General features: G+C 37.1%; 1 protein-coding gene across 10 annotated transcripts in view; it reads right to left on the bottom strand.

The window, feature by feature from the left end:
- stxbp5l (syntaxin binding protein 5L) overlaps nucleotides 1-22636 on the bottom strand; it is a 167385-nt gene that overhangs the window by 73273 nt on the left and 71476 nt on the right. For all 10 annotated transcript variants that reach the window (XM_065251620.2, XM_065251621.2, XM_065251624.2 and 7 more), the window contains exons 3-5: nucleotides 20158-20239; nucleotides 13093-13193; nucleotides 2987-3121 (exon numbers count right to left, since the gene is read on the bottom strand). In XM_065251620.2, the coding sequence (XP_065107692.1) occupies nucleotides 2987-3121; nucleotides 13093-13193; nucleotides 20158-20239 (318 nt within the window). The remainder of the gene's footprint in view (nucleotides 1-2986; nucleotides 3122-13092; nucleotides 13194-20157; nucleotides 20240-22636) is intronic.

Genomic DNA, 22636 nt, shown 5'->3' with positions numbered 1-22636 from the left:
GCTCTGAACCAGAACAATACTGACAAACAAAATTAACCATATTATGGCAAATGAAAGAAAACCCCCTCAAACACAACAACAAATTAAAATGTAATGCTATTTTGACCCTAAAAAGACAAGAGATCTGTTCACTGCACCAAACAAAAAACTGGACACAAGCTCATGGATATATTTCTGTTAATCTTTATACAGGACCATACTAAAGTTTTCTAATGCTAACTTAGTGTGACAATGTAAATATGTAACCTATAGTATGTATTGCAAGTTGATATTATCTAATTAAACAGTAAACAAAATATATAATAGCTTTCAAATTTGCGTTATTGTTGCAGCTTATTATTACATGGATCACACAAGACTATTGCTTAACATATACAGTAAATGACCTTCTCCGACATAATGATCATATTAAAACGTGTCTTCTCTACCTAGATTTACTAGAGACGGATTGTGGAACAGAAGATTGTGTGTGTCATTGATTAAATCAAACAACCGATCACAGGTGCGAGGACACCCGTCATTGTCCCGCCCCACAGTCCCTAAGTCAACTTGACTTGTTGTGCAGCTGCGAGCGCATAGAGAGAGTCGAGCGCTCATCCCAGCCTTTTTACTTAACTTTTTACTTTGCTCGCGTGAATGCATTTGTGCGCTTTGAACAGAGGCGCGCTCTCGGGAGGACGTTTTTCTGCGCGCGAATAGTGTTCTGTGAACACGCAAGAATGCTTTCCCGCGCGTGGATAGTGTTCTGCGCGCTCGCTAAGATGCTTTTCCAAATATGGATAGTGTTCTGCGCTCGTATCTGTCGCTCGCGCGTGGTTTTTGTGCATACGCGTTTTGTGTCTGAATTAACAGCATATAAATCTATTGATCATTTGAAAAATTAAGACCTCCGTGAAAAATTCAAGACTTTGAGGTGAAATTCAATACCTTTTAAGGCCTTAATATGGGAAAATGAAATTCAATACTTTTTCAAGACTTTTAAGACTCCGCGGGTACCCTGTGCAAGAACACACAATGCACTTGTGAAAATTGAGATGTGTGAAAAATCCGCTCCCCTTCTCCCTCTCATAATGGGAGAGGGAGAGTGTTACTGCGCCGAGTCGAAGTATCCCATAAGTGCTATTACGCCATACAATATAGTTACCCTTTTAAATCCGCTCAGAAAAGCGCTACGTTTTATTTTGTGCCACCAAACTTGCTTGTAAAACTACTCGTCTTAAATAGGAAAAACGTTGATGTGTTTGGTCACTTCTAACTTTATCTCTGTTTGATACCATTGAATGAATGGGGCTAAGCTAAATGCTATTGAAGTGACGCAGCGCGCCCCAGCGCTTACGTGCACGCACTAAGATGATAGAGGGATGTATCAACTCTTCTTAGTTAAGGTAATAACATAGTTTAATATTGAAAATGAGTAGACTATTCCTTTAACAAGTAAGTTACTGTCAAACAGCTGCCAGTAATACTGTAATTTCTACAGAAATGCTTAACATTTTAATTCAGTACCATAATATTTCGATGTAATACCCTCACTTAACCATTACCTGTTTGCCTTATCATTGTGCAGCATAAAAATATACCAGAATTTCAAACTATTTTTTATACTAAATGTATTTTACCACAGGAATTTGCTTAATAAAAGATTTTAATGAAAATCACTTTTATACTTTGTTCTTTAAGAACCATTTCACGGGCAGCCTTGCACTTGAGACTCAAGAGCATAGCGTCTTTAACAATGGTATTAAGCAATAACTATAATAACAATACAGCAGTTTCCTGCCCTTTTGACAAATAAACCCGACATTCATTTTATAATCAGCAGTAAAGCAGTATGTAGCTCACAGGACTAAACCACTTCTGTGCGTAAGTATATAAAACTTCAATAAATGAACTAAAATGATACATTTACCAATGGGAACCTTTAAAAGCACTTCACAATAATGAACCACTAGGATCAAGTCCTCTCATTTGAAAAAATACAGATATGCCACCGCACACTCGATGTGCCACTGAGCTACTTGAGAAGTTAAGGAGTTGAGGGGATTCTGGGTAAAGGATCTGTAGTAGGCCGCAAGTGGGTGACAGGGATCTAAATGTCCTTCAGAAATCCATCCACGGTTACTCACAGCTAACATTAATGTCAGTCTGCAGGGATTCCGCCAAGAGCCTCTTGTGTAGGTGGAGATGTGATTGACACTTGCAAGCTATTTGCTTGTCAGATTATCACTCTTGAGACTGAGGTGTTGACTTTATTCATGAAAAGAGCTGTGTATGTGCACGCGCCTACGATTGTTTATGTGTTCATTGTGTGAAGTGTGTAACTGCAGACATAAAGATAAAAGAATTTCATGATAAAGGTTTGACAGGATAACATGATAACTTATTTATTCCTCAGCTGGGATGAGGGTTATTGTAGTTGCCTGTGACAGTAGAGTAACATTGGCAGGTGCAATGTGGATTTCTGACAGAATGATCTAATCAATGTTTATGAATCTGGAGAAAGACAATTAGTTTTGTTTTGGAAATATTGTGGAATGGAGTGCCTTTTGAATTCATCTTTGTGCACATAATTACAGATTAAAAATAATCTCTAAACATCCACAATTCACTTGAGCCTGATGCTAATCGTCCTGGTATGGTGCTGTTCCATACATAAAGAAAGTTAAAGGAAAGATTCACTCAAAAGTTTTGTTTTCTCTTTAAGTTAAACTACCATGATACTGCAATACATCTAAGAGTATGTGTTCCACTGAAAGAAAGTGATAGTGCTAAACAGGTTCCTGGGATAAAAGCTTTGAATAAAATATGCATTTTTAATTGCTGGTTACATTAAATATTCTATGTGACTTTTTTAATATCACATCATCATATTAAAGTATCTTTATTACTTGAACACATTATTTGATAATATAGATTAGGAGCTTTTCAGATTTTCGTTTTTTGAAGTTAGCAGCATCAGCACAATACCTTATTTAGTTGTACTTACAGTTCTATAGCCTTGTTCCACATAATGACATATCCAGACAAAACAAAGGATTCGATGTTCACTATGTGTGTATTTCCACGCTCCGTCCCCACGTACAGCCATTTACTTTGAAACGGAAGATGACAGAATGTGATGCTGAAAGAAAGAAAATAATAGGAGAGTGAAATTACACAGGGTATGTCAGATTCATATTACAGTCTGTAATTAATCTCACTATAAACACAGAAAAATAATTACCTTTCAAAATAACATGCTTTACAAAGTAAAGTACAAGCATCAAGTTTCAGCAAACTACAAGGCAGTAACCATTTTTCATTATATATTTAAACAAACATATTGTGCAGGTATATGCATTACAAGAAACAGTTGTCTGTCCAGTTATCAGGCCCTTAGTTTAGAGATTTAATGCATTAATTAACTCCCTAATGAAGGTTTTGTTATTAACAACCTTATGTTGTTACCAACACAATCTCAAGGCAATACGTGTTATAGTCACGAAATATTTGATTAATTTATTCGTGTTCTTGGACACTACTTACATGCCATTGAGAACAAATGCCTTTTCGTGTCACTTAGCATGAATTTCTATAAATAGTTTTTCGTGTCCGTGGCATAACTTTCTTTTTCGTGAATTTTATATATTGTTTTTTTTTTTTTACAATTGTCGCTTGGAGTTGGGGTAAGAACGACTTTGTTACATTTCGGACATCCTAACCCCAACTCTAACCCCAACTCCAAGCCAAAATAGTTTTAAAATCGGAAGAAAAACATGTAAAAACCAATACATAAAATTACATCCTAACCCAAACCCAAAATCTAACCCCAAGCGACAATGATTTAAAAATATGAAGAAACAATGAGAAAACTAGAGATGGAAAGATATATTGGCTGGCCGAGATATCGGGCCGATATTTGCGAGGTTTATGTATATCGGCATCGGCTGATACGTGGCTGCCATGTTCGCCGATTTTTTTCCAGCATTATTTACAGACAGAGTACTATATGCCACAAGCAATTGCAGGTCATGTGACTAAAAACAACCAACCTTTCCATAACCACATCAAAAGCTCGGCCTAGCAGCTGATTATAGATGAACAAAGCGGGTTTTTATTTCTCATCTCTATGGGGGGTCAGGGATTAGACTAGTCCTAGATTAAAATAAATGTAAGAACTGTCCAAACTAATAACATCTCTATTTAACATATCTTAAAATACACGAGTGTCCTGTGTTTTGCCTCAAAATGGACACAAGTAATGTTTTTAGTAAGGCATGTTTGTAAAAACTAGTTATATTTCCTAATTAAACTAAGCTCTAGTCCTAGTTTAAGATAATTCCTGTCCGGGAAACCACCCCTATATATATTTGTAGTAGTAAAGTGCTAGAAATCAATATCTTTTGCTGATAGTTCCTCATCATTTTTGAGAGTGAAGTTCATGGTTCCATAGAACCCTCACCTGTTTTTACTATTTGTTCAATAAGTTCAATAAATGTTACTTTTTTAAAATTTAGACTTGTAACATTTGACATCATCGTGTCATTTTTATGATGCAAATTGAGTGAGCAAAAGCAGTATCGGCTCCAAATATCGGCTCAAGAAAATCGGCAGCCTGTATCGGTCATCGGCTAAGGCTGATGAATCAAAAATCTGTATCGGTATCGGCACCGAAAAATCCATATCGGTCGATCCCTAGAGAAAACAAAATATAAAATGACACGAAAAAGAAGTCGTGCCACGGACACAAAAAACTATTTATAGAAATTCGTGCTGAGTGACACAAAAAAGACATTTGTGCTCAATTGCACAAAAAAAGCAGAAAATCTTGTCCATGAACACAAATAAATTAATCAAATATTTTGTGACTATAACACGACTTGCCTTGAGGTTGTGTTGGTTGTTACACACCCATAAGACATCTTCGTTCATCTTTGGTAATTAATGACAAAATTTTCATTCTTGGGTGAACTACCCCTTTAAACTATATGCTAATATAATTAAGATATTATAACATATGCAAGTTCTACTCAGAATTAGTATGTTTTTCCACAGCTTTCAAACTAGGGCTGTACTATTAATTGAAATAAAGTCAAACCATAGTCTTTATCTTCAATAAAAAATAGTCTGCATGCAATGTGTGCTTTTACGTAAAGGTCGGCCATTATATTTTGTCTGTTGTGTAATATAAAAGCACTCGGTTTCACACTTGGTTTGTTTTATCAGCCTCAGAGAACGTTCACAAAATATGAACTACACAATGCACACTTACTCCACCACTGGAGTGGATCCGAGTACAGTTGTGAATGCAAAATGTACTTAGCAAGTCACTTTATGGCACTCTTTGGTACCAATAAGTACCTCTGAAGTACTATTCTAAACTTTTTCTCTTTTAAAAGGGTATCACCTACTTTGAAAGGGACCATTTAAAAAAAAAAATCTGACAGTGTTTATACATTATTTACAAGCAGGATGAGATGTTAAAACAAATATTTCAAATGTTCAAGTTCATATCACAATCACATTTAATCACAATTTTCCAAATTACCACTACATGATTTTGGACCAACATTTAATGGCCTCATTTTAAGGCACTGACGATCAGAGTCACTGCTATTCTTTGTAGTTAGAGGAACATTTGTCACAATTGTGTCTTCTGTTATCTGGTTTGGTTTTGCTTTGGGGCTTATGTCAGTCAAACACCAGCTCCCCTTGGGTCCATTTGAGTGTATTTTTGGAAAGCTGCAATTAATTAGAACACCATTACCTTAAGACAAACCAGAGCTAATGAGCCATGACTGAGACGTGACAAGACCCTAAAAATGTGATGAGACGCTAAAAAAATACCTGTAACAATGAGATATTACACGATTTCCATTGCTGGTGTGTTTGTTTTCATGGTGTGCTGCTGTCTTCAGTCATAAAAAGGTTAACAGAAATTGCAAGATAGCATTTGGCTGATGCGCACAATGTTAATTACAAAATAATCACAAAATTAGGCAGACTGTTAGCGCTGTGATGTATCACTGCTAATGTCACAACAGAAACTCTCCAAGGAATGCATCTAGAGTAATAACAAGGCACATATTTAAACACATGTAAACAGTGTTTAGTATTGAAACTGATGTGTGCACTGATTATAACTGATATTATAGATATACATACAGTTTAAACGTTTATTTGTTAAAGGTTAAATGGGACATTCCCCAAGATTTTTTTAACATGTAAAATAAATCTTTGGTGTCCCTAGAGTACATATGTGAAGTTTTAGCTCAAAATACCCCACAGATAATTTATTATAGCATTTTAAAATTGCTACTTTGTAGGTGTGAGCAAAAATGTGCTGTCCTTTTAAATGCAAATGAGCTGATCTCTGCACTAAATGGCAGTGCTGTGGTTGGATAGTGCAGATTAAAGCAACACTAAAGAGTCTTTGCTCTTTGCTCCTCCTACAGGTTGGAAGCAGAATTGTCCATTACCACTGTCCTAAATAATTTAGCCTAGCTGGCTCTGATTGGATTGTAGGTCTGCCGTAAAGCAAGTTTTTGTAGTTTTTACTCGAACTGCAGGACCGCGACCCGACGGTTGGAAACTTCTTTGGTGCGGTTTTGGCCGATAGAGGGCAGCAAAGCGAATGTGAAAGTGCCGTTCATCCTGTTTCGAGTGGATGAACGACTGAAACTCTTTTGGAAACGTTATTTTAAAGGTAAAATAAACTATTTGGTGTTGCTTTAAGGGGTGGTTTTATCCCATTCTGACATCACAATGGGAGCCAAATTTCAGTGACCTATTTTGTCACATGCTTGCAGAATGGTTCACAAAAACTGGATTGATCTTTTTCACATTTTCTAGGTTGATAGAAGCACTGGGGACCCAATTATAGCACTTAAACATGGGAAAAATAAAATTTTTGTGATATGTCCCTTTAAGAATGTAACTTTTTAAATGTTAAATTACATTCCCTTTCCTTCTTAATTTTAATGTGCATACAAAAACTGATGGGTTATTTCAGATCGTGGTTGGGTAAAACATAGACCTTTAAATATAAACCTTTAGGGGTTGTGTACACCAAAACTTTTACGCCCGCGGCCGGCGCATGTTTTCAATTGTTTCCAATGGAAGCTTGGCGTTTTTCAAATAAGCCAGTAGCTAGCGGGTTTTTTCCGCGCTGAAAACCGGCTCTCGGTAGTTTTTCCGCGCTCGGCGCTAAGCGTCGAGAGTTGAAAGAGATTCAACTTTGGGAGAAAAGCTCCGCTCGTCAATGTCAGTTCTCACATTGCCGCCCAATCACAGTGGAGGAGGGGCGGGACATTACCACAGCAACCAACCGGCTCGCAGCTGAAGAAAGCTGGCACTCAGCTGAAGAAAGCTGGCACTCAGCTGAAAAACAGCTGGCATTCGGCGTCCTCAAGGTATTTTCAGCCGCGTTTAAAAGTTTTGGTGTGTCCAGCCCCCTTTGTAAGCATGGGCTACGACAATGTATAAAACAATCTGGAGGGCTACATTCTATAACTTTTTTACTTGTTGATTTTAATTTAATTTACTTGTTGATATGTTTTATCATTGTTTAAAATGTTAACATAAATAAAAAAGCCAAGCTAATATAAAAAATATGAACTAAATAAATATTAAAATTGAGGCTATTAATGTGCATTGGTGGGCAAGTCACAGACTCTGCGCAGGCAACGGGATATAGAGTATACAAACCCAATAGAGTAGACAAACTGATATAGAGTAGACAAACCCAACCAATGGGTTTAAATTAAACTATGCTGGGTTGTTTCTCATGGTTGGGTGAAATATGGACATTTTCAAGGTGAATTCAAATCAGTGGCGGCCGGTGACTTCTTTTTTCAAGGGCGCACGATGCAAAGTTGTCACAACATGTATGTAGCCCGTCATGTGTGTGGTTCGTAATTTCAAAATGTGTTCTGCGCGTTGAGTAATCCTATGTGCATCATGTGTCTTGTCAAATGCCTGATGCATCTAAAAGGTTTATGATAAAAAAGACGCTCACGTTTGCCTGATACTCGCATAATATCATGCGTAATCAGAGTTTAGTGTTATGGGAGTGTCTTGCGTATATTTTTTGAACGTGAGCGTCTTTTTTTATCATCAAATATATTTATCATATTTTGACACATGTACAGCAGGCACTTATTTTGACAAAACACGTGATGCACATGGTTCACATGACGCAACAAACACATATTTTAAAAATACGAGCAACACACATAACACTCCGAACACATATTTTAAATTTGCACCCCTCAGAAGAGCAGTCATGAGCCGCCACTGATTCAAACCATATTTTACCCAACCATGGATGCAAAAATGAATGTATTAAAGCCATTGGTAGCCCTTCATAGCTGTTTCAAAAATATTGCTTTGTTTGGCCTTTATTTTATCCATTATAGATATAGAAAAGTGAGTTGGTTTATAGGAAATCATGTGGGAATGTAATTGTTAATGTTGCGAGCCACATTTAAATCTGTATTGTCCACCTGAGCACCAAAGCTAAATGTGACACACGCAACACAAAGCTGCTTGATAATATGAAGCAGACAGTGAGTAATTAGGAAAATGATCAATAAAACTATCACATATCCAAGCTCTATTTGAGACTTGATGCTGAAATCCATCCAATCCCATCATCCATCATCCTTATAAACAGGTTAAGTAGAAAATAAAGACCAGCACATGGTAATTCACTTCTGTCCACATTCATTACATCTATCTTTGTTTTCCTCCTCTTACATCCCAGGGGTCTTCAGAAAGGTAAGGTGATTGGAAATGAAGCTTGAGAGACGCGGGACAGAAATTTAAACTTGTCAGGGTTAGAATGTTAATAGAGCACCTGGCCATGCTAATACGCAGTTTAATGTTTTTGACTGCAACACTTGGAAAAGGCCAGATTAGAAAATGACTATGCCAATGATGAAGGCATTTAGCGGGTAACTGCACCAAAGAGCTTTTTTGTTAGTTGTGGAAGTAGCTCAAGGTTAAGCTGTAGTTAACTAATCGAAAGGTGTTCAGGTAATTTTTTGGAGACAGGAATAGCACAGAAATTACTCTTTAACTTTAATGTGCAATCTTATTGTGTCAGTAAGAAACCCAGGCACAAGGAAATGATAGAGAGACCCTAAAATGTAAATGTACAGTTTGTCTATACTAGCATCCTGCTAATTTCTAACAAATTTGCTCAAAAATATATTTTTGGTTTGCCAGGAAGTAGTGAGAAGTCTCCATACAGGAAGATCCTACCGTCCACTTGTGCTCACTGTGGCAACCGTAAAAATGCACCACATACTTGTGGTTGCATTACGAATTGTGTCTGACACATTTTAAAATGCAGCGTCTGAATGTCACAGGGCTAGGTGAGTGAAATCATCTTGTATTTCAGAGACAGACAAGCATGCTGAGCGTCTTGAACTCTTATAGCCCCCCTGAGTCTCTCTCCTGACCCCGCTGAGCTGAGAATCTCTGTCATCTGACACAGCCTAGCACAAATATACGCATCCAACTGTGCCCGCGTGCACACACATAGACGGGCACCTACTGATCTGAGACAACATTTCTCATTACACGCAAATTTGCATAATTTTAATAAAGCCAAATCTAAAACACTTCAGGGTCAACAAACGCAATCGGTAAAATGGCTGTGTGAGTGTGCGAATCTGTGACAGTGTGAGAAAGCGTGACTTTGTTTGTTTCAGACAGTCTGATGAGGTGCTGAACAACAATCATCGGTTATTACGGAGGGGAACAAAGCTCATTAGGCAAACCCAGCAAAGCACAGAGCTTGCAAAAGCCTGTATCATAAATCACGCAATCCGTTATTCCTACACTTTCATGCTGTTGGATTTAGATGAGTATTGAAATCTTTTCACAGCGGTTTTGCTTTTACTTCTCTTTATCAGAGTTCTCAGTTTGATGATGATTTGATGCTTGTGTCCTTTTGGGTTCTGAACATTATAAATGATCATAAAAACTTGGTAAAAGGCAACCACCAATGGTCAAATGCACTTCTAATTCAAAATAAAACAAAAAACATTTTTGTTTTATTTAGGGGTGCACCGATCGCCAGATGATGCTTGCTGGTTCTCAATGGATTACGGTGAAATGCCGCTACATTCAAAACCAGAGAAACTCAATCTGGGCCGCAGAAGAAGAACCATTACACATGCAGCTATGATACGCAGCTCCAGGAAATGGCTTAAGCATATATTTATATTGATGTTCTTTAAACCTTCAAACCATGAGAATTATAAACTTTATAAATATGCAGATGATATGGCACTTGTGGCACTTTTATGGAAAGACCGTGCGCATTTTGAGATCGAGGAGCAGGTTTTGAAACTAGAAAAATGGTGTGAAGAAAGTTCTTTATTGATAAATGTAAGTAAAACAAAAAAGTTAATAAAAAAAAAATCTAGAGCCTCTAACAGGAATAATGTTATGTGATCAAAATGTTGAAATTGTCAAGACTTAAGTATTTAGGAATCATGATTGAGTGTAAATAATGTAAATAATAACTTTTCTGATAATGTGGCTCTTTAATATTGTATATATTTATTGTATTGTATATATTTATATTAATTTTATTATTGTGGATGTTGTGTATTGTTAATTGTTTTGTGATTGTATGGCGAGACCAAAGATCAATTTTCAGCTTTTCAGGTATTTTCATGATAATAAAGAATTTATATGAATTTAACTCCGTTTTTAAAACTTAGCTGTATTTTTTATGAAGGCTTAAATCAAATCAAACCAACTGCAGTTTGATTGATATTAATTGGAATGCAAAAAAATAGATTTTTGAAAAATTCAAAAAACAGAGTTCTCTCATTTTGGAACCAATCTCTTCACATAATGATTATGTTTGACGAGTGTTGCTTTTTCAAATGCATGTTATAAACGACTCAAACTAAAAGTGATTTCAGATCGATAAAGACTTACTATTCTGCATTTATTGTTGCATCCATAGTTTCAATTACAAAAACTTTTAAAGCATGCTCTCTTTCTTCCAGATTAGTGGACACAGAATGTCTGGCAAAAGAGTGTTAAAGGGCCCTATCAAACACCCCGTGCAATGCAGCGCAAAACGTGATGTAAGTGTTTTTTCCTAGTTTTAGCCCAACGCAGTTGTCATTTTCACGTTCAGCGCCACGTTATTTTTATTTTGTTTGTGCCCATGGGTGTCTGGTCTTGAAACGCATTTTGGCGCATCGCTATTTTGAGGCAACTAAAATAGACAACACCATTGACCAACTAAAACCTGGTCTAGAGTCAAATATTTGGTTTTTGTTATTTAAGAGCGTGTTAAAAAAAAAGTAATATGCACCTATAAACCAGTCCCTCCAGAAAAACGTGATAATGCGATCGCATGATTCAATGCATAATCTGCATGTTTATGCATTTTTTCAAATACGGCGCACTTTCACAGCATAAATTGCAGATTTCCGTGCGCAAAATATGCGGGGCCTGCATGATTTCATAATCCCGCATTTTCGTAGCAAAAATAACATATATCTTAGCAGAAAATAAAAAATTTTTTCATTTAACTCACACGCGCAGCAATGTCTCCTGTTGCCATGGGAACGTTATAAAGTGACTTGATTATGTAACGTGAACATCATTAAAAAGCTGCATAAGCTGAAAACTTTTTTGCAAGTTCCCGCAGTTTTTGCAAGTTTTCGCAATTTCATCGCATAAAACTGCATAAATATCCTGCATATTCCATTATAGTTTTTAAGAAAACGTGCCGCAAGATCAAGGATTTTTGCCCGCAACAATCACAAAAAACTAGATGACAACACGCGTTTGCTTATCACACACATGAGTCTATATATTTGATAGTGTTTGGGTACACACACTGATGAAAACATATTTCTTTGTGTTCAGCAGAACAATAACATTTATACAGGTTTGGAACAACTTGGGTGATCTCAAGTTTCATTTTTAAGTGAACTATCTCTTTAAATATCATGAAGGTCCTTTCTTTTTTTCCTGGCTATATTATAACAAGGTTTTTGACACATTTTTATGTGGTATAGGAAGAAATAAAGATTGTTCATGACTTTCTGTTCAGCTCACTCAAGGTCTTTCTGTTTATTCAGGATATGTCAAGATTACTTTTTAAACTTCACTTAGAGTTTCTATACTTTTATACAATTTTAGAGGCCAATGCCAACAACCTAACCAGCCCACACCTCATATTTCACAACTCTGAAAGAGAGTGACGGCTATTAGAAGTGACCCTGGCTCATTCAATGCAGAAAATAGAGTAACAAAAGTCACATCAGTCACACGTATAGCAGGGCATTTTGTATTGAGTAAGTTCTGCTGAGAAGTAAGGTTTTATTAAGAATTGTATAATATACTATATAATATATTTGAGTTATAGCCAGTGGTTAGCAATAAAGAGATGGGAGGGATGGTACATCACCTTTAACTTTTTTTCATTTTAAAGCACACGCTTGGCCCAAAATTGTATAAACTCCCCTGCAAAATAATATGAGTCAACAATATCCAGGGTCAATTTTTCCCCCAAAACATACACAGGTCATTTGTGTGCATTTGCAATGTCTGCTTTTAGGAATGCATGGCCATATAGATATGGTTTTAAAGCTAACACACAGAGACAAAAAGCAACAAACTGCTTTTTTGTGAAGTATGTGATGCACAATCATATAATGCTATTTTTTATTTTCATACTGAATCAAATATTTTGGGGGACATTAACAAAAAACAAAGGTGAAATGTTTTTTGGTAGAATTTTGGAAGGTTTAAAAAACCTTGAGACTTGGCTTTGCTTTGCAGCCTTGAGCTATCTGTGTTTGCATTTTTTAAATATTCATTCATTTGACACTCTGTAGCCTTGGGCATTCAGCAACTTATTCACAAATGAAATATCAAATTGATTTCTCACTTTGAATGTTATTTGAAACTAAATGAATTCATATCTTGTTTTCTAAAATCCTCTTGACTCTCGACTTTATCTGTCTTCATTTAAAATATGCACACATGCATACAGTATACAGTACTCAGGATTCATTACTAAAAAGGACTGGGAAACTTGTTGCATGCACATGTAAGCTATTTCTTACTCACCGCTCTCTGTTGAATTTTAGAGAGTGAAGGATTGCCGGACGTCTCTGTCGCAGGTTCCAGAGATGCAGCGTGTCATCTGCACAGGCTGTGACCAGCGCCCCCTAGGAAAACATCAAACAAATGCATCAAACAGTTATAATGTATCTACACTAAATCTACAAAATGTGTCAAAAAACACGGATGTACATTTACATTTCAAAGTGATGCAAGGTAACGTGTCAGCTTCCCTATGCAAATATTTCTATTGAAAATTCATAAAGCAAGTTTCATTTGCATATGAAAATTTGCCAGGCTTAGACTAATGTAGCCAAGTGATGGAGAAATTAGAAGTTATACTGTATATCATCTATGGCACAAATGAAATAATATAAATTTGCTCTAATAGAATTGACTCATATACAGTAGCTGCTGGGAAATGATCAACCTTAATGTATTCAGTCACATTGCTTTGGCTCATTCTGTGTAACTCTGCTGTTTACCCATGCATTTCATGCATATTTCATGATATTAAAGTCCTCCTTGGATAGACATTGAAAACATCTGAAGGGAAAGAATTGTCACATGTGTAATGCAGTGCTCTCAGGATATCTCTACAGAGAGCCACGTGTTACCAAGTTGAGGATGAGGTTGATGTTCAAATAATCCAGACAGAACAAGCGGAAAGAGCACAAGATGATGAAAGTGCTATTGTGACTTTTTTCCCAACCTGCCTGTCAATCAGGACGACAAGAGTATTTCTGGCCCATTTAATCTGGAAGTCCTATATTATTTTGCCCTATATAAAGTCCTGTATCTAATTACTTTCTACATATTAGACACAAAGGGGAATTAACAGCAGTAATCCTTGCACAAAGCCCCGAAGGTGTTGTGAGTTTTGGTCACCTCAAGTGTGTATTGGTGCTTTTCCATTACATAGTACACCACTGGTTGGGTCGTGTTTGTACTTTGGTTCGGTTAGCTTTTTTATTGGTTTAGTAGCACTTCAGAGTGGGAGGGATTATAGGCGTGTCGTTATTTTTGCGCTGCCTACTGCTGGGACATCATCCAAAAAGAGGGGGCAAGGTTGGAATGCAGTGCTTCCCATATATTCATTTATTTGCCAGTCCACAACAAAATCAATATTGACCACCACAAATAGATGTTTGCACATTGCTTTTATCCCTACCTCTCTCTCACATGACAGTTTTTGTACAAATACCCGTGGCGTCAGTTGACGCGCTCCGCTAAGCCACATTTAAGTTGCAAATATGCTGTGCATACATGTGGAAGTGCACTTCACAGATGTGCCACCACAAACTGTCTGGAAAACACTGGTATGGTGTTCCTGATTCTCAGCTTGTGGATGTTTTTCACTGCTAAAAGGGAGTTTGGGAACTTACAACAAAGCACAGATGACAACAGGTTTGCTCAAGCCAGCGCACGCACGGAGGTAAAGCTAATCTTGCATTTAGCAATGACACTGGTAGCGATGATTCTCTCAGACTAATCATCTACAGTTTTTTCAGTCATGTTTAAGTATCAGCTCAGCTTGGTTGGAACCTCAACAGAGATGGTACTACTGTAAAAAGGTATTGGGTACTACGTATTGTACCCAGTGGAAAAGCCCCCAAAAGTGAGCTGACCTGACCCGTGGGGCACTTTGCAATGGAAAAGTGCCATAAGTATATTTGTGTTATGAACCGCCACTCCCTTTCTATTTCCAGGGCCATTTACACAACACCGTTTTAAACAAAAAACTTTTGTGTGTTTCGGCTATCCATTTACACAACAACACTGTTTAAGGGGCCTGAAAATGCGAGGTTTTCAAAACAATACTGTTATCATCTCAGTGTGAACTTCAAAAACGCATGTGTGGTGACATCAGGTGCATGCATATTATGTGTTTAGATATTGCTAACTACTAGCCTGGAATGTAAAATACACATATTTTTTTCATCATTTTCATGAATCTGTGTGAACAGGGATCATTTTTACAAAGTTGTCATCTAAACATGAAAAACGTGAACTTTTTCATTTTTAGTACACTGTTGTTCACGAATTTCTCTTCATGTTTTCATGTGTATACCTTTAAAAAAAATGAGCTCCTTCCCTCACTCCATTACCAACAGACAGTAAGCACTTTCGTTTTTTAAAGGGATCTGATTCCTGTGAATACAGTCTGGGACAGTCTAGTATCTTTACCCGCATTAGCGCTACAATGTGCTAACAATCACATTTAGAAAAGCTTTTGGGCAAAATTATCCATTCAGTCAGTGGCCATGGGTGGGGCATTATCAGCGTGATGTCACATTAACAAGAGAATCAAAACAGCATGTCTAATGGTATTTTGGGGATTTATACAGTGAGGGTAGTTGTTTTCATTGTAAGGCCAACACAAATGTATGTCCTAACACCTTGTAAAAGTAAATTTTGCATAATTTGTGCCCTTTAAGGATTTGTAAGATTGTGGATAATCAACGGGTGTTGATAATGTGTGTATTATCAATAACAACCAAGGGACAAATGAAATAAGTAAGGAACAATTGGGTTTTTATTTTTAGAATTGAATTATAAGAAAATAATGCACACCCAAGGTGCAATGCGGCACGACGCAAATAATTCAAAGGACCGGAGTCAATTATTCCTCTTATACCATGGTTACCACAAACATTGCTCTGGTGTATGTAAACATCCACAGAACTTTTATGTTGCTTACAGGGTGTAGTGAAAAAAAGGTTTCACAGAGTATGTGGCCGATCACAAAGAACATGTTTTTAACCAATAATGGGGACATATCATAAAAATCTGACTTTTTCCATGTTTAAGTGCTATAATTGGGTCCCCAGTGCCTCTATCAACTTAGAAAATGTGAAAAAGATCAACCCAGTAACTTAGTTTTGGTAAACCATTCTCTGCAAGCATGTGAAAAAATAGGTCATTGAAATCTGGCTCCCCTTGTTATGTCAGAAGGGAATAATATTGCCCCTTAATTTGCACTATCCAACCACAGCACTGCTATTTAGTGCAGAGATCAGCTCATTTGCATTTTTAAGGACACACCCAAAAACGGCACATTTTTGCTCACACCTACAAAGTGGCAGTTTTAACAATAAATTATCTATATGGTATTTTGAGCTTAAACTTCCCATACATCCTCTGGGGACACTCTGGGAGTCTTGTGAAATGTCCCCTTTAAAGGCCTTTATTTTATTGACTGCAGAAAAGAGCAGTACAGTACATTTTTTTATCTTTATAATCATTATTATGCTAGGCAACCACGAAGCAGATGTCCTGTCAGTCAAATATGGAAGCTTGAGCGGTCTTGAACCTTCGGTTTGCTGGTAACTGTCATATTAGCAGAAACTTTAAAGAGAGGATGCTTGCTCTGACCTTAATTGAGGCTGAGAGGTGTACAAACACACAGAAGACAGTGAGTGAGTGCAGTTTCCGGTTATTCCAAGCCACTGTTAACGTCTGTCATCACAACGGAAAACTTTCCTCTCCTCGCATTCGATTGAAAAATAGAAAAACCACAAATGATGTTAAGCGGTTTCCGCTCAAAGTTGACCTTTTTCCAACTTCAGGCAGTCGTAGCGCTTCAGCAAAAATGTATGGGGTTCGGCGAGCATAACCGGTGCACAAAACGCTCACTGCCTAAAGAAAACAATTCAAAAAAGGTGTGTTTTGTGTGATCTGCCTCTATGGTAAGAACAAACTATTTTTGGAATAACCTTTGACTTAAAGGTTCTTTGGGCAACCAAAATTGGCTCTGTTATGGCATCACTGCAAAGAACCATTTCAGAAGCGTTATTTGTGAGAGTGGGATAGTGTGATAACAGGTCAAAAGAAGGTCTTATCAGTTTATCACGATCATGATTTTGTAGTTTTGTCTCCATCCTCGTTCTCCTTTCTTTTTTCTTTCTCTCTCTCTCTCTGTCTCTCTCTCTCTCTCTCTCTCTCTCTCTGCATTGAATCTATCATTTAGTTGACTGACAATCGGGTTTCCATGGAGACAGTGTTTAGGTAAACACAGTTTGCAACAGCGTGCCTGAGAGACAGATGCAGTGAGAGACAGATGATGACAAGGAAGTTTAGTTGTGCTGTGTTAAGAGGGAGGAAGGGAAAATAAGACAATGAAGAGAAAGGAGTTATGAGTGATCGCATTCTAGGAATTCTAACATCTGGTTAGTGAGAGACTGTCCCGTGTGATTGAATGTTATTTACATCAGTTGCTCAGTGTTGTAATGATTCATGTAATGAAATCAATATGGATGAAAGTGGAATCCCTAAAGTGTAATATTGGAGTAATGCACCTTATGATAAAGTGTGCACGCACAATATATCAATTTACATAGTCTCATCTTTTCAAATAACATTATTGTCTGTATTTGTGTTTTACAAATTTCAAGTCAACATATGATATTGAAATTATTTTAGGCATTTTAGGTATAACTTGTATTGTGCATGCTTTATGAGTATCAGTTTGTTCTAAAGGAAACAAAAGTTGTGTCCCAATTTAAAGGCTGCGACCTCAGACGGCTGAATTCTACTGCGTCACAACAGTGCGACTGAAGGCTAGTAAGGCCGTCCCAATTTGAAGGCTGCTTAAAATGCAAGCTCAGAATGTGTCCTTCTTTCTCCAGGCTAGAGAAAGAACGAATAGATCCGTCACAGCGAGGCTATCCCAAGATTTATTGCGTGCCTGTAACGGCTGAATATAACGGCTGGATATTTTAAAATAAACATTTAAAACCTTTCTTAAAGTGCATCTATTTTATTGCTATAAAACAATGTTATTTTGTATATTTGGCATAATACAATGTGTTTGTGTGGTTTAAAGTTTAAAAAACACATTATTTTCCAAATAACGTGCATTTTTGTGGCTCCAGATTTTGTACAAATCTTATAGATTTGAAAAGCACTGTGTCCCTGATTGGCCAGCTAATCTGTACGTTGTGATTGGCCTGAATACCTCTGACATCAGCCGGAAATGTGACGCTCCTTACCATGTTTAAAAGATTCGCTCAGAATGCAATGCTAACAGGAGTTTACTTACAGGCAGAGTCCGAAGCGGAAGGAATTATGATATGTTGGTCTTGTCTATGTCACCAATCCCAGGAAGTAAACTGTGGTCTACAATCCGTGTGTTTGTTGTAGTCCAAGAAAAGAGATTTACGTTGGAGACGATAAGTTGCATCATCTTTTACTTTGGGGTTTGTACCTTTTGCATATCATTAACATGTACTAATACTTTCAAACCAAAGGAAATTTAAAAACATGAATCGGACAATAGATGCCCTTTAAAGGAACAGTATGTAGGATTGTGGCCAAAACTGGTATTGCAATCACAAAACTTGTGGCTAAAACTGGTACTGCAATCACACAGCTGGTGGCCAATGTACCAAACGACAACATAAACATCAGTTGAGGGCTGCAACTCCACTTTTTAAATGACAATATCCTGGCCAGACCGCTGTTGTCAGTGATATAAGTATTTGAAATAAAAATGATTTCTTAATGTCTAGTGACATTTCAGGGCCATTTAATGATTAATTGATATAAATTTCTTACATACTGTTCCTTTAAATAAAGTGTGTTTCTGTGTTAGCAGAAAAAAGTTTTTTGTCAATGTTTAAGTATTATAAATTATGTTTTGTATTAATATTATTCTGTGTATTCTGTGTATATTTCTGTGGTTGATTAATTTGATATACTGATGGCTAATTTATTTAATCTATATGAACGTGTCATATTTCCTAAAATAAAATAAATATTTTTCTGCTTCAAAATGTATATGTAAAATGTTCAGTATATGGGCGTCAGAACCATTATGTGTGTGTGGGAAAAGACCCACCCACTTTTTAAGACCACTGATATTGGACCCACACACCTTTTCTCTAATTAAGCGCATATTTCTGTTCACTTGTCATTTCGCCGTCAGTCAAATCCATTCCCCTAGAGCAGTTATTATTATTATACACAGACCCTTCTGACATCACAAGGGGAGCCAAATTTTAATGACCTTTTTCAAATGCTTGCAGAAAATGGTTTACCAAAACTAAGTTACTAGGTTGTTCTTATTTACATTTTTTAGGTTGATAGAAGCACTGCGGACCCCATTATAGCACTTAAACATGGAAAAAGTCAGATTTTCCCCTTTAATTAAAAAGCACCAGAATACAAGAAAATGGCTTTTACTCCAATAAATGTTTTGGAGCCACCCACATTTTTTTTTTGCTTCTGCCACCCATGGCTCAGTCTTTATGCATATAAGCATTAGCAAAATCCATATGTAAATGTAATCAAAGAAAAGAAAGAATATGTCAAGATGCCCTTGAGGATGCACTTGACCTTTAGTCTCCTCATCCCACACACCATCATGGTATAATCCTCAAAAACACATGACCTGATTCCTCTGGCACAATTTTTATCCTCTTTACAACTTATTACAAACCTGTACTCTCAGACCTGGCTTATTTCTTAAATTTGGCATCCAGTCAAATTTCAAATGGCTAAAAAAGTCTAACCTTAGATTTCTTTCTCATTACTAATGAAAATTGAGGTTGTGAAGGCTATTCCATATTAATTTGAAAGCCGTCTGCAGGTACTGATACAACAGATGGAAACTTTAATAAGTAAACCCTGTGTGTAAGAAAGCATGTAAAAAAATGTTCCTCAAATGTCAAACTTGACTACTTTCTTTATTGTTTCAAGCAAATACACCAATGCCTCTTTTGTTATTCATGAGCTGATGCAGTATGTGTGCATTAAAATGAGAAAGAGAGAGGGAGAAAGAGGAGAGGGGGGGTGAGAGTGAGAAAGAAAATAAAATTTAGCTCTTGACACGTCTGATGGGAAATAATGGCTGACTGCATTAGCACCACAAGACCAAGAGGGAGATCGGCTCTTGACCTAAACGTATTCTTGTGAAGAGCTGAGAATGCATTTATAGTAGTACACACAGGCTCCTAAAATAAAAGATATAAACACGCACAGACACACTCTTCCCTCCTACGTGCTTTCTACATATGCTGCCTGAATATGTGGTGTAATATATGTGTGCCTGCATGTGTGGGTGTGTGGTACCTCGTTGATGAGAAACTGCAGTTGAAGGACTGCCGCCCCACTCTCGTGCTGGCAATGGCAATCCACTCCTGGTCGTCCCAGACTGATAACATCAGAGTTAGGGAAAACAGGACAGTAAGAAGAGGATAATAACAACTTTAAACTAGCAAACGAAGGTTAAGACAACTGCTGATTTAAAGCTTGTGTAAGCAAATTCTTTATGGTTAGATTGACAGACAGACATTTTATTGATCTGTGAGACTGTGTGTGTGACAGACAGACAGAGAGAGAGAGACACACGGCCAGACTGGGACAGGGAAATACACTCATGAAGTGACATTAACACCTTTCAGTCTAAGATCAGCTCAGACTGTTTTAAATAGATTCCACTGTTGGAATCTGCTGATTAGGAAAGAAATAATGATTTTTGTTAGCCACTCACACACAGACACGGAAATCGATCAAGGGAGCTGTGAGAAATCAGATGGTGGGAGGGCAAAGACCATGTTGCCATTTGTCTCTTAACTGCACGCAAACTGACACAAGCACAAACAACTGCATCTGACCTCTTCAAAAGACAGGAAAAAAAGTTATTTTAATGCTTTACTTAATGCTTAAAAACTCTTGTTAACTGAATTTTCCAGTAAGCGTATCTGTGCACAAAGTGTGAATGTGTTATACTGGTATGTTGGACATGGGGGGATCTTAAAGCCTGTTGAAAAATTAGTAATAAAATGAAACAACAGATATTGTGGGGCCCAAATGTCTGACAACATTGAAGTAATTTTTTAATTTATAAACGCCAATCCTGAATCTATAGCTATCTATATTCATGAAGAGGACCGGTTAAAGGGCCTGTTGCAGGGTAAATTTTTTAAAAATTTTTTGCTATTGATTGTTGATAATAAACATTTTAACTGTTATCCGTTGTATTTTATGTTGTTGGGTATCACAAAATGGAATATAATATGAAAAAGTAAAGAGGTTTGCAATGATTCTCCTTTCCCCCACAACGCACTGCATTACCGGTTAACGTTGGGGAGAGAATTTACCAATGCCACCTTAAGAGCATTGAGAGTGACTAGAGAGACGAGTAAAGTACAATATTCATATTATAGATAAATACATAGATATAGATAGACTAGATAGACAGACAGATAGATAGACAGACAGACAGATAGATAGATAGGCTAGTCTGATAATAGTTATACACTGCGAGTTATATTACACTAGCAACACGGTCTGTCGGTCAGATGTGCGGCCAGGTCCCGCAGCACGCTGGTCAAACTGTGCAGCCTCTCTGCTCAACAAATATAAAAGTGCTCAACCCGTTCGGCAGGTCCAACCATGTCCAGGATTTATAAAAATACAGGGATCAGTGAGCGGTTGCTAACCAAATTGCATAGCCTGTCGTTCTTTGATGTAAAAAGCCGCCGAACGCCTGTTTATTGCAGTATGTATGCGGTCGGATTCGAGTGCGCTGCAGCTGCTGACCACTGCTTCTGTGTATAAAATGATTGTGTGATTCGTTATGATTGCATAAACAATATAACAAAACATTCTTTTATTTCACAAAACAATATATATTAGATATTATATGATAGTAAGTGTGGATTAAGGATGTTTAAAACTCTCTAGCCTGGTGGTCAGGACATAAATGGATTAAATCAGCAAATTTGCTAAGTTTTATTTATCTCCACATATATCATAAATAATAATTAGCAGGGTAACTTTGCAGTATAACACATTATATATTTCCTACTATGTATATATGATTTCCATATTATATACGTAATAGGGCTGTGTATCGCCAACAATTTCCCGATACGATACGTATCCCGATACGATGCGCATCACGATACAAGACTATTTTGAATTACATTTTTTGTTCAGAATTTAGTAACATTATTATTATTATTATCTGTTTATTGTACATTGAATAAGCAGTGTTGTAACAGTTGTGTTTTTGCCATTCATTTATTAGCTTTTGGGGTAACATAGAAATGCCTGAAGTTTTACAAAAGATATAGTGCCTTACTCTAGGCATTATATTTGTCTCTCACTTCATTATTCTATATCAATGAATATATCTATAAACATGCAGTCAGAGTTAATACTATTTAATAGAAATCAGATTATTAATGTGACAGTTATAGTTTGAAGTAGCTCTGTATCTCTTCTCTAGACGTACACTTTTTACATGCAAATCTTTGTCGTGTTTCTTCTCAAATGCGTTAGTTCTGATTTATAAGAGAGTGACTGATAAAGCCCTTGCAGTAGTATAGGCTAAGATCTGTGCTTTCATACAGAACTCATTGATTTTAAATACACACAAGCGCGCGAGAGAGAGAGAGCGGGAGAGAGAGCGGGAGAGAGAGAGCGGGAGTACGCGGCTCGCTATGTAGACAAGTGCACCAGCGAGACAGACACGCAAAGTGAAAGTATACCCCGCTACCTTTAACTCTACATACTCCACAGGACACGTGCGTCCTTCCCAAAT

Source organism: Paramisgurnus dabryanus, chromosome 15 (genome assembly GCF_030506205.2).
Source record: "Paramisgurnus dabryanus chromosome 15, PD_genome_1.1, whole genome shotgun sequence".
Lineage (NCBI taxonomy): Eukaryota > Metazoa > Chordata > Actinopteri > Cypriniformes > Cobitidae > Paramisgurnus > Paramisgurnus dabryanus.
The sequence above is the reverse complement of the archived record's forward strand: the minus strand, read 5'-3'. Positions and strand labels throughout refer to the sequence as shown.